At 37.5% G+C, this 13,143-nt stretch overlaps 1 protein-coding gene across 8 annotated transcripts in view; it reads right to left on the bottom strand.

Moving 5' to 3' along the window:
• Positions 1-13,143, bottom strand: part of SYNE2 (spectrin repeat containing nuclear envelope protein 2) — a 324,652-nt gene that overhangs the window by 197,129 nt on the left and 114,380 nt on the right. For all 8 annotated transcript variants that reach the window (XM_027554279.1, XM_027554281.1, XM_027554283.1 and 5 more), the window contains 8 exons: positions 10,810-10,968; positions 10,344-10,517; positions 7,365-7,499; positions 6,311-6,469; positions 3,038-3,249; positions 2,799-2,889; positions 1,855-1,973; positions 1,261-1,387 (listed from right to left, as the gene is read on the bottom strand). In XM_027554279.1, the coding sequence (XP_027410080.1) occupies positions 1,261-1,387; positions 1,855-1,973; positions 2,799-2,889; positions 3,038-3,249; positions 6,311-6,469; positions 7,365-7,499; positions 10,344-10,517; positions 10,810-10,968 (1,176 nt within the window). The remainder of the gene's footprint in view (positions 1-1,260; positions 1,388-1,854; positions 1,974-2,798; positions 2,890-3,037; positions 3,250-6,310; positions 6,470-7,364; positions 7,500-10,343; positions 10,518-10,809; positions 10,969-13,143) is intronic.

Raw genomic sequence — 13,143 nt, 5'->3', positions numbered from 1 at the left:
ATTATCTTCTAAATAAGAAACAGACTTTTAAAAATTAATTAATTAATTTTTGGTTGTACTGGGTCTTCACTGCTGTGCATAGGCTTTCTCTAGTTGCAGCAAGTGGGGGGTTACTCTGTAGTTGCATTGCATGGGTTTCTCTCTGCAGCGGCTTCTCTTGATGCAGAGCGTGGGCTCTAAGGCAAGTAGGGTTCAGTATTTACAGCACACGGACTCAGTAGTTGCAGCGCTTGGGCTTATTTTCCCTGTGGCATGTGGAATCCTCTCAGACCAAGGATCAGAACCCATGCTCCCTGCATTGGCAGGCAAATTCTCAATCAGTGGACCACCAGGGAAGTCCAAGGAAGATGTTTATTTGTAGAACTTACAATTGGTATGCCCACCACTAGATAAATTGTTTTTTCTGCAGCTCCTGAGTCAGATGCAATACTTCCTCTGAAGGCTCTCCATAAGGTCACCCATCACATACTGTGAACACTCTCTCCACTACCTGCCCCTTCCTTACTGACCAACATCAAACAGATAATGTGACAATTCAGGTAAGGTGATAGCTGGCTGAAACAGAAATTCAGAGTGGCTGATTTTTCACATATCCTTAATTTTAGAGCAAACCAGAAGGTGTATTGGTTGAAATAAACTTCAAACATATTGTTTCATCCAATTTCATCTCCATTCCAAACAGAATCCAAACTTCTGATAAAATATCAAATTAGAGCATAAGCAATAAATTAGGACCTGAAACCAAATTCTTCACTGGGTTGGGGTGTCTTTCTGAAAATGGGTGACAGAACATTCTTCAGAAACATCTAGCATCTGGGACCTCAACAAAAATGGTGGTGTAATACTTAGGGTGTCTTTATTTTCTATACTTAGGGTGCTATTATTTTCTTTTGTAATAAAGATTTTTTATGATTTTTTAAAAAGATTTATTTGTTTTTATGTATTATTTCTTTGTGGCTGCCCTGGGTTTTCACTGCTGCCTAGGGGCTTTCTCTAGTTGTGGGCACCAAAGCTACTCTCCTCTTGGGGTGGTTTCTCTCGTGGTTGTCGAGCACAGACTCTAAGCACACAGGCTTTAGCAGTTGTGGCACACAGGCTTAGCTGCCCCATGGCGTGTAGGATCTTCCCAGACCAGGGATTGAACCCATGTCCCCTGCACTGACATGCAGATTCTTAACCACTGGACCCCCAGGGAAACCCTACGGTGACATTATTTTCTAATAAAGATAAAACTCCTCTAGTTATATTTTCAGTATTTACCTGTAGATCTGTCAGTTTGTCCTGGAGACAAACACTACTCCTTTCCTTGTCACTAGAGAAATCAGAAGTAATTCTGGCAATGCTGTTTTGCAGGTAAAGTTCAAGAGTGCCTTTGTGTGTATCATACCTGGAAAAAAATTAAATGCAAAGTTACTTGAGTTTTTAAATTAGACCCCCAAATTTTTTAAATTACTGTCAATTGTCCATGAGGAAAGCCCAGGGAATTTCTGCTTAAGATATTGGACTACAGACAAAAATTATGACTAAAGGAAAAGAAAAACTTTTTAAAGTACACCGTATCTGCACTGATAAAAGATTTTTGCTGGATTTTCTAGTTGTTTAAAAGAGTTTGCCTCTCCATAACATATACACAATACTGTACATAAAATAGATAACCAGCAAGGATTTACTGTATAGCACAGAGAACTATACCAATATTTTTAATAACCTATAAGGGAAAAGAATCTGAAAAAGAATATATACATATATGTGTATGTATGTATAGCTGAATCATTTTCCATACCCCTGAAACTAACACAATACTGTAAATCAACTATACTTCAAATAAAAATCTTTTTTTAAAAAACAGTTTACCTCTCTAGTAAACTGTCAATAGAGGTACTGTGACCCTTTTCATATTTCTCCATGATGCTTTCCTCCTGTTGCAGCTTCAACTTGGATTCCAGGTTAAAATTCTGAACCAATTCCATTGCCTAAGCAAATACACAAAAGAGTAAACATACTATCTTCAATATACTTAATAGCCTGGAAAAAATAAACAGTTTTGTGATACAAATGGATATCACTGATTCTTTATACCCCACACTTCAGCTCAGAGACAGGTCTTCCTGTAGGACACAGGAGATTTATCAGGCTGATTCTCACCTTCTAATTGGTATGCCAGCAGGATAGAGGAGTTCTCCCAACCCCTAAGCATTGTCTCTGCTTGTGACCACATAGCCATCCATGGTCAAGGGCAGACAGAAGCACAGCATAGCAATAGGAGCAGACCTCTGAAACAAGTACACCTCATTCCTGCCCCACACCTTCTGACTGGCGGCCTAGATTCACAGCAAATCCCCACTAAGCTAGAACTCAACAATTTAGAAAATCCAATTCCCAAAGAAAGTAAAAGACATTATAATGATAAAAAGACAAATGACAAAAAAAAAAATACATGACAAATGAACTAGTTCATCTCTGATGCTGAAGCATCTGTGCAGATTAAGCTCAACCTTCTTGTGTTCTCAAAAGTAACGCACATAGGCAGCATGTATTCGTAATGGTTCAAAATGGTCACTTTTGGAAAGAACTGTTTGTGTCCTCAGGGGACAATCAAGTATGATTGTCCTGGCTTTGGTTTGTTGTATTCTAATTCTTTGAAAAGCAATCTTCCTTACATTATTTAAGTGAGAATTCTCAGCTGATAGAAACAATCAGATAATTAAAACCAACACTCAATGAGAAGTGGATTATTGTACTCTTGGTATTTTTTCTTATTGGGTTTACTTCTAAAACACATTATCCAGATTTAACACCTTTTCAGCTGACGGCTGATTGTCTGATTTTGCAGATGGCACCTCGCTGAGGGTATTCCCTCCTCCATTCTTAGATGCATCCGTGGTTCCCCTAGGAAGGAATCAAAATTGCATATTAAGATATCAGGAGAAAAAAATGAAGCCTAAGAGAGAATAAATAATGTTCAGTGTCATGTGCCTTCACAAAAGGCTTTATCTTATTTCTCCCTCATATGTAGCTATTCTCATGAGGCACTAACTTGTTTTTCGATGTGCCTCCCAAGGTGGGCTGCAGTGTCATATGAATCTCGGAAGCACATTTCCGAAGCCTCTCTATCTTCTGCTCGTAATCTTTGAGCGCTCTCCTCACTTCTTGTTGACTCTTCTGAGAAGTCAGCTCCTCACACAGCTCCCGCAGGACATCCATGTGATGATCAAGCTGGTACAGGCTGCCTTCCTCAGAAAAGCAGGCCTGATTGAGGAAATAAAGTGGGAAATGTGTTTCCGATGAGTTTACATGATTAGTCCATGAGGATTAGAAATGAACAGATGTGTGTGGCTTTAACAACACATTCTTTTATAAGCCCCTCCAGTGTGCCTGGTGTGGGAGTGGGCACTGGAAACAAAGATGAGAGAGTTGGCCCTAAAGGGATTCACCACAGCCTAATGATGGAATGAAGGAAACCAGAACATGTCACCCCAACATATGCCTCTCTGACACGAAAGGAGATTTTTTTAATTGAAGCATGGTTAATTTACAATGTTGAGTTAGTCTCTGCTATACAGACAAGTGATTCAGTCATATATATATATATAATATATATATATGTATATAAAACTCCCTCTGCATTACTTCTTGTTTTTTTCTCTTATTTTTAAAAAAGTATTTATTTACTTGGCTATGTCAGGTCTTAGTTGCGACATGAGGGATCTCCATTGTGTATCCAGGATCCTTGTGGTGAATGGACTCTAGTTGTGTCTCATGGGCTCTGGAACTCTAGGGCTTCAGTAGTGGGGGTGAACAGGCTTAGTTACTTCACTTCACATGGGATCTTAGTTCCCCAACCATGGGCTGAACCCATTTTCCCTGCATTGGAAGGTGGATTCTTAACCACTAAACCACCAAGGAAGTCCCTTTTCTGCTTCATACTTGCCTTCAGCAAAAAATAATTTTCATGTCATAAATCATAATGAAGAACAATATATACAATATGTAAATAAATAAATATTTTTTAAAAAGAAGCAGTAAATGCAGAGGGAATTACATATGACTGAATCACTCATCTACATAGCAGAAACTAACACAACACTGTAAATTAACCATGCTTCAATTAAAAAAAATTTCCTTGTGTGTCAGAGAGGCATATGTTGGGATGACATGTTCTGGTTTCCTTCACTCCATCATTAGGCTGTGGCGAATCCCTTTAGGGCCAACTGCCAACTATATGTCTATATTATTCTTCATTATGACTCCCTAGAGTTCTGGAGCCCATGAGACACAACTCGAGTCCATTAGCGGCAAGGATCCTGGATACACAACCGAGATCCCTCATGCTGCAACTAAGACCTGACATAGCCAAACAAATAAACAAATATTTTTTTAAAAAGCAGCAGCAGCAGTAAATGCAGAGGGAATTCCCCGGCGGTCCAGTGGCTAGGACTCAGTGCTTTCACTACTGGGGCCCAGGGTTCAATCCCTGGTTCAAGAACTAAGATCCGGCCAGCTGCACAGTGTGGTCAAAAAATAAAACAGAAAAGGCTTCTCCTTTTCTGCCTAAAGGCAAGAAATAAAGCTCCTTTTACTGGAGACAGAGTTTTATCAGCCCAGAGATGGGACCAAAGGAATGTGCAAGAAACCTTGTACCATAACGTTTCTCTTCCTAGTTATTTCTTCACCATTTCACTACCCCTAGCCCAAACTTCTCTGTCTTGTCAATTCTTCACAAATGTATTGTTTCTTTGTCTGAAAGGTACACAAGATTCCTGCTCCAGTCACTTCTTTGGGTCATTATGCCCTTATGAAGTTTCCAATGCACATTAAAAAAATTCAAGGAAATATGTATGCTTTTCTCCTGTTAATCTGTCTTTGTCGGTTCAATTTCCAGATCCAACCAAGGATCTTAAACCGTCGAGGAAAGCTTGTTCCTTCCCCACAGTAACCACACAAATAATGAGCAAACAGCATGACGATAGACACCTCCTGCCTTAAGCAGTCAGAGGAAAACCCCTTCACATGAGGGAACCATCTGGGCTAGAGGTTGAAAGAACATGCACGGAGTCCTCCAAGGAAAAGGAGAGAGGGGTCGTGCCTAACAGAAGGAGCAGCCAAGACAGGAAAAGCTCCAGATGTTCCAAAAGGACGTGGAGTCTAGCGTGGCAGAAGGGGCACTGAAGGTGTATCCTGGGGCCACACGGTGAAGGGCCTGCATGGAGTTCTGAGGAGTTCGGAGATGTCCTGAGAGTAAGGGGGGTTCAATGGGTCACTCTCATGACGGGACCAGAAAATGATGCCACCACCATCGCACTGAAAAAATAACCCAGGTTAAGGGAAGTAGCAACACTGATGGAAAGGAAGGAGAAGCAGCAGCTCTTCTGAAGATTAACAGATGGGACCTGGCAGCTGACTCCAAGGCTGAGGGAAGAGGGAAAAGGGAAGAGGAAGGGGGGAGGGAGTTCTGAGACGGCGATGTCTTTGATAACCAGGATGTGTTAGAGGAAGAAAAGTCTGAGATAAGATTGGCTGGTTTTGGACATGCTGAAGTGGAGGTCTCTGAAGAACACTGGTGGTATCTACTACTCAGAGACACAATCTGGACTTCAGGGGAAAGGACTCAGCTGGAGATAAGGATCTGGGCTTTTCCTTGCAGAGAGGACAGTTAAAGCACCAAAGTGCATACAGTCACCTGGAGCAAGCATGAGATTAGCCAAGAACAGAGACCCCAGAACAAAAGCATTGGGATATCAGAAGAAAAAAGGAAAATTTGTGAAGAACATGTAAAAAGAAGGATCTCCCCCAAAATAATAAAATGCAAGAGACATGGATATTGAGAGAGCCACAGCAGTAGAAAGTTTAAATGAAAAGAGGGGTCGGGACTGTCAAATATACGAAAGCAATCAAATAGGATGAGGACCAAAAACAGACCATAAGATGGCCCAGGCTGGTTTATATCCTGATTTGCTATCTTTCACAAAAGCTGTGCTTCAGAGGATGCCGAGGCCTTACAAAAGTAACTACGGGAACTTCAACAGACGGTGACATGTTTGTAACCAGAGTCTTGAGGACAAGGGGCACTGAGATATATGGAAAAAAAAAAAAAAAAAAATTAAGTCAATGCTGAATTCTTCTCACCTCTAAAAAACAAGACACACAGGCTCTGGTTAGATAGAGCTTCAACTGCAGAAGGGATGAACCCCAGGGGACAAAAGCGCTGAGGTAATTTTCAGAGCAGTTTTAATCCTAGCCAAGGACTTACTAAACCATTTAGGATAAACCCCACAGTGATGACAAAACTTGAATGAAAACAGGTTTTTACCTCATGTTCTTTGATGAGACCCTTGGTCCTTCCTCTGCGAATTAGCTTCTTTTCTTTATTGATTTGCTTTTCAAGTTTTGCAATACTATCACTAAGTTTTCCTTTTTCAATGTCTATTTTTAGTTGTTGAATATACAGGGACATTTCATGATGAAGAGACTATTAAAAAAAATCAAAGACACATATTAACCATGGAAACAGGATATATTGAGAAGATTTCCATTAAAAAATGAAAATATTTGTGGTAACCAAGCATAGAAATGAATTTATGTGTAATTCTGATTCATGCATATATCTTTGGGGAGGATGTTTTAAAACTCATAAACATTTTTTTTTCTTTCTAATAACTAAAAATGTGTTTCAGCTGTGAAAGACATGGTTAGAATTAAAAGACAAGAGGTAGTCTGGGAGAAAATATATATAAAAAATATCGAGCTATAAGCCTATTGAGAAATAACAAGTAACTACAATGTATATCCTGAATGGGATTCCGTAACAGATGAAAAAGGACATTAGGTGGAAATTAAACTTTAGTTAATAATGTACTATTAGTCCCTTATGACAAATTTACTATATTAATATATTAATAACTGGGGAAACTGGGCATGCATACACTGGAATTCTCTGTATCATTACTACCTTTTTAATAATTTTGTAAATCTAAAATTGTTCTAAAATTAAAAGATTATTTTAAAATGTGTTTTAAGAAACCCTTTAACAGTAGACATTCAATTATATTACTTTATTCTCTCTCTCTTCATATACTCACACACATATTTAATACTCAATAACATTTAGCAAAAACAATCTCTGTGGTAGGTGCTTTATATAAAGCCTTGCAACAATCCTGCCAAGTCAGTGAGGTTTTTCCCAATTCATCAATAAAACTCCTAGGAGCTAAGCAACTTGCTCAAGTTCATTCATTAGCTGCTGGATCCAGGTCTGTCTGCCACCAAAGCCTACCCATATTTTCTATGAAACTCTACATGTGTATATATTAATATCAGGATCAATATCAGGATCATAAGCCCCAGACATACATGCATGTTCTTACCTCCCACTTGGCACAAATGTCTCTACTCTTTTCTTCCAAAGACAGCTTTACATCATCAGTTACATTATTTTTCAGTTCTTCAACAGCTTTCAAATACTTGGCCAGACTTTTAGTATTAGAAATTATCAGTGCTTCCTAAACAAACAAACAAACAAAAACCACAAACAAGAGCATGAAAGCCTTATTCTACGGCCATGTTATCAAAGCTAATTTAACAGGTAGAATTTTAGAGAATTTTAACAGGGAGAACCAGGAAAGGACTCCATGGAGACTACTTGAAGATTTAGGGGAGACTTTTAGGTGTAGACTGAAGGTGATCTCCCTTTTGTTTTTTTTTTTTGATTTTTTTTTTGATCTCCCTTTTGTATGCTTTGATTTCTTTTGAAAAGAACTGCAAATATTTATTATTCAAACATAGTTACACCTTTGAGGCCAAGATAGAGACTTCCTTTTGATATTCCAAATAGTTTTTGGTCCCTTTCATAAACAATTAAAAGGCTTGTTATTATGAGCCACTGGCAAAGTATCCTCTAAAGTTCTTAAGTATTGAGCAGATGACCACACTTCATAAGTAATACAGTCCAAAGAGTATACCAGCTTGTATTAGATATCAGTGTTGCAATAAGACACAGTTTATAGTAGGGGTAATGTGGCAAATGTTTAATACTGTGCATAATCACTTTATGCTGCAAGGAGGCGACATCCTCTTATCATGGACTTCAAAGGCTTGTTTAGGGCCCACACCAGTGGCAGTCCCATAGACTGGAACGTGCCTGCTCCTCATCTCACACTTACCTACTCTTACAGGATCTTGCCTGGCAATAATACTCTGTAAGAACAGAAACCCGGCTTAGGCAACCATCAAACAACAGAACAGAAAATAGTTTAGTGTTTAAGAAAGGGCAGAAAAATCTATAAGAGACAAGAAGATGAAACTAATTCTGAGGGAGAAAGCAATGAAGCAGGCTGGCGATTTGTTCATTTACTTATTACATATTTATCATGGGTCTCGTGCAGAAAAGGTACAGTCTGAGCCCCAGGGACCTCCTCTAAAGCCTCTGTGAGGACTGCTAGATTTATGGAAAGGGAAGACATGCTAGCCCCATGTGCGGGCAGGGAACTCCTGCCACTCATGTGTCCCAGGAGTCCCTGGGGCCTCAGGGCAGTAACTAGCAAGGCACGGATTCTGCTTCTGCTGTGAAAATGGGACTATTTTACTAAATGCCAGAGACAAAAAGGAGGAGGCCTTGGCTTCAGATTTCAAAAGGAAGAAGGGCAGGAAGAGGAAAGTGGTATGAGGACTAACACTGTAATTCCTCCCTCTGGTAGAGAAGGGGCCTGAGGCCTCTGCTTTTTCTTTCCCTCCCCTCTTTCCTCAGCTGACTGTATCTGTCCTCTTGAAATCCAGCCTAGTGATTATTTACAAGAACCACTGACTCAAGCTCAGTTCAGCACTCTCAGCATTCCAGGAGTAAAACTGGGAGAAAAAAAAAAGACAGTGGGAACTGGGCAAAGCTGGTGGCTGACAAGGTGCAAACAGAATAAGATGGTTGTGGGAGAAGCAGTGTTGAAATAGCTGGTGCTATGGTCCAGTATGGTTAACAGTCCAGAAAGCCAAAAGAGGGTTGAACCCAGACAAGAGGAGGAGGCCACAAGGAGGATTAAGAGAGGCTGCTGGAGGAGTCCCTTTTCCTGGAAAGACTGGGTGCAGTAGCACAGAGTACTGATTGACTTCATCTTTGTTTAAAAAAATTAAAGTTTAGTTAATTTACAATACTGTGTTACTTTGAAGTGTACAGCAATGTGATTCAGTTATATATATATATATATAAAATAATATATATATTATTTTTTAGATTATTTTCTATTATTATAAGATACTGAAGTTATTACAAGATATTGAGTAGAGTTGCCCATGCTATACAGTAGGACCTTGCTGGTTATCTATTTTATATATAGAGGTATGTATATGTTAATCCCAAACTCCTAATTTATCTCCCCACCCTGCTATCCCCTTTAGTAAACATAAGTTTGCTTTTTATGTCTGGTAGTCTATTTCTGCTTTGGATTTACTTCTTTTTATCTCTCCCAAAATGCCTAGCCCATTTAAAATGTTCAGTAAATTTAGTAAATGTTGAATGGATGAATGAAGGAACATATATTTCTCTACCTGTCCGATGTCTAAGGGTAGAGACCTTGTTTTACTTTTATTTCATATCTCCCAGTGCCTCCCAGTATTAATTAATAGTGAGTCTCTGCTTTAGATATGCTTGGACATATCTTTCTTTTTTAAGTATAACTGATTTACAATATTACATTAGTTTCAAGTGTACAACAGAGTGATTGGATATTTTTATGGATTACACTCCATTTAAAGTTATCATAAAATAATAGCTATATTTTCTATGCTGCACATATATCCTTGGAGCTTATTTATTTTATACATAGTAGTTTTTACCATTGATTTTGATACCATCTTAAGCTGCCTATCAAACCATGAAGTCAACCAAACACTGTCTCCATGCAAAGTATTACTGGATCTTTAACTGCTGATAAGTATATGTCCCTAGTAACTTTGATTAAAGTATTTTAATAATAATTTTATTTTACATTTGGGGAATTTTAACCGCTCAAAGCTTCTTCACATATCTTGTTTTCATTTATTTGGTAGTTGAATAGGACTAGAATTATTATGTCCATTTTATTGATTAAAAAAGCCAGAGAAATCAAATTCTTGCTCAGTGTCATAGAGTCAGCCATGCTTTGTACACTATATCACTGAATTCATTCAGTGAGTCTACAGTAAAATTTGAATTTAAAAAATCACTTGAATGTTTAAGAGTCTCTGGGGAACAATATAGAAAACTAGGACTTTTTTAAAGTTATGATAACTTCATTATAATTACAGTGATGGAAACATCTTGATTGTAAATGAGGTAATGAAAAATGCCCTACATGTGATAGTTGAAACAGCCCCACCTTGTATTTTGTAATTAGTCCCCTCTGGCTCTCTTTTTGCCCAAGTAGCTGCTCAGCCCTTGTAATGTATGATTCAAGTTCCTTCTGTGTTTCTTCCACCTTCAGCCTGACATCCAGGTCTTGGGAAACATCAGTTGAGTTCTTCAACACAGCTACTAATTTTATCATACTGATCTGTAATGACAGAAAATTGTCAACATAACACTTGGCGCAACTTCTTAGAAAACTCATAAATTGAAAAACAGCTTGAGTAGCAACTCATATTTTCCCACTAGACATAAGAATATTCTATTTACTATATTGATATTTTCCAACATGCTCTAAATTATAAAGAAATAAAAGGGAAAATTAATATTTTGCAAAAAATTTTCAAACTACAAGGCAATCCCCTTCTCTGTCCTGCCCTCCCATTGACTACTTGGTTTTAAAGACTAAATTCAGTAAATAGGGAAGATTAAAGAGAGACCTGGACTTTCTCTTTAGCTTCTTGAATCTTTGCCTGAAGTCCAGCTGTGAGGACATGTTGGAGAGACTCCTGACTTGAAACATGTTGTACATCCATTTGTAAAGTGTCTTCAATTCTAGATACAAGCTCTTCATACATAGAGCCTTTGGCAATAAGATGCTATAAGTAGAGTGAGATAACAATAAATATTCTGATTATATGTTAAACATATTAATAATCTCATCAGGAAATCATAAAAAGTTAACTGTTAATCCAAAATGAGGCAAATTTATATTCTAAAATACACACTGAGGAAACCAGGAGGGAAAGAGACACGTGTACCCCAATGTTCATCGCAGCACTGTTTATAATAGCCAGGACATGGAAGCAACCTAGATGTCCATCAGCAGATGAATGGATAAGAAAGCTGTGGTACATATACACAATGGAGTATTACTCAGCCATTAAAAAGAATACATTTGAATCAGTTCGAATGAGGTGGATGAAACTGGAGCCTATTATACAGAGTGAAGTAAGCCAGAAGGAAAAACACCAATACAGTATACTAACGCATATATATGGAATTTAGAAAGATGGTAACAATAACCCTGTATACGAGACAGCAAAAGAGACACTGATGTATAGAACAGTCTTATGGACTCTGTGGGAGAGGGAGAGGGTGGGAAGATTTGGGAGAATGGCATTGAAACATGTGAAACGTCATGTATGAAACAAGATGCCAGTCCAGGTTCAATGCACGATGCTGGATGCTTGGGGCTGGTGCACTGGGACGACCCAGAGGGATGGTGTAGGGAGGGAGGAGGGAGGAGGGTTCAGGATGGGGAACACATGTATACTAATTAAATAATTTTCTATTAAAGAAAAAAAAAAAAAGTTATTTTTAAAATTCATTTTAAAATTTATATTAATACAATCAGATTCTGAGCAACATAGTCTTTTGTGTATTATTCTTAAACACTAAGCACTTAGATAAAATAAAGACTAGAGGAATACAATGCCGATAGAGAGAAAATAAGTTGAGAGAGTAGAAATAAACCTTAAAGTGAAATTATTCACGTAGTCAAATCAGTCAGAAAGGAGTTCAATAAATGCTACTGGAGAAAACAGCTGTTGGAAAAACATCTTTTTAGAACCATGCTTTTTACAAGATACCAAAAATAAATTTCAGATGAATTAGAAAATTATATATAAAACATGAAACTAGAAAGAGAAGAAATTATCCATGAAAACTGATCTGCTCCCTGGGTTTGGAGGGCCTTTAAAGGCAGAAATGACTATAAAAATACAAAAATTTTGTATGTAAAATAAAATAACTTAAAAGTCAACAACTTGGTAAATATATTTGCCATACAAATGAAAATGAGTCATGATTCAGAGAGCTTATAAATTCAATAAAAAAAATACTAAGATCCCAAAGAAAATTCAGAAAATACAAAGACATTATTCATGGAAACAAATGGCTAATGAATATATGAAAGACAGTTCAACCTTACATGTAATCAAATAAGTTACAAATTAAAATAATGGGGCACCACTTTTCAGTTATCAAAATAACAAAAAAATTTTAAATTACAACTCAGAGGTGGCATAGGTATATTTCTATAAAATAGAAATTATATTGTGTGATATCAACTATGGAAATATTGATCTTATTTATCATAGAACAGAGGAATTGTGGTGATTTTTATTCTCCTCTTTACACTTTTATGGGCTTCCCTGGTGGCTCAGATGGTAAAAAATCTGCCTGCAATGCAGGAGACCCGGGGTTTGACCCCTGGGTTAGGAAAATTCCCTGGATAAGGGAATGGCAACCCACTCCAGTATTTTTGTCTGGAAAATCCCATGGATCCATGGTCCAGGGGATCACAAAGAGTCAGACATGACTGAGTGACTAACACTTTCACTTTATACTTTTATAAATTATTTAAATGTTCTGAAATGAGCACATTGATTTGTAATTTCAATTTTTTCTATTTTTAATTATAAAAGTAACAAAAGTTCCTGTAAAATACTTCAACAAGAATAGAAGTAGAGCACATGAATAAAAAGTTTTTCTTCTTCCCCATCCCTCCCTTGTCATTTAATCAATCATTTGCATATTCATTTAAAAAATATGTACTTTATATCTACTATGTACCAGGAAATACACTCAGAGGAGGGCTCACAGATATTTTTCTATAGATTTAAAAGTATAAAGTACAAAAGGCAACTGTTTTTAAAAACACTAAAAGTATTTAGAGTTTTAGTATTAAAATACTAAAAACACATGACCCATACTGTTCAGCAACTTGTATTTCTTGATTAACAATATACCTTGATCCAATAAAGATCTAC

Source organism: Bos indicus x Bos taurus, chromosome 10 (genome assembly GCF_003369695.1).
Source record: "Bos indicus x Bos taurus breed Angus x Brahman F1 hybrid chromosome 10, Bos_hybrid_MaternalHap_v2.0, whole genome shotgun sequence".
Classification (NCBI taxonomy): Eukaryota; Metazoa; Chordata; class Mammalia; order Artiodactyla; family Bovidae; genus Bos; species Bos indicus x Bos taurus.
Note: the sequence above shows the minus strand (reverse complement) of the source record. Positions and strands in the feature narration are given on the sequence as shown.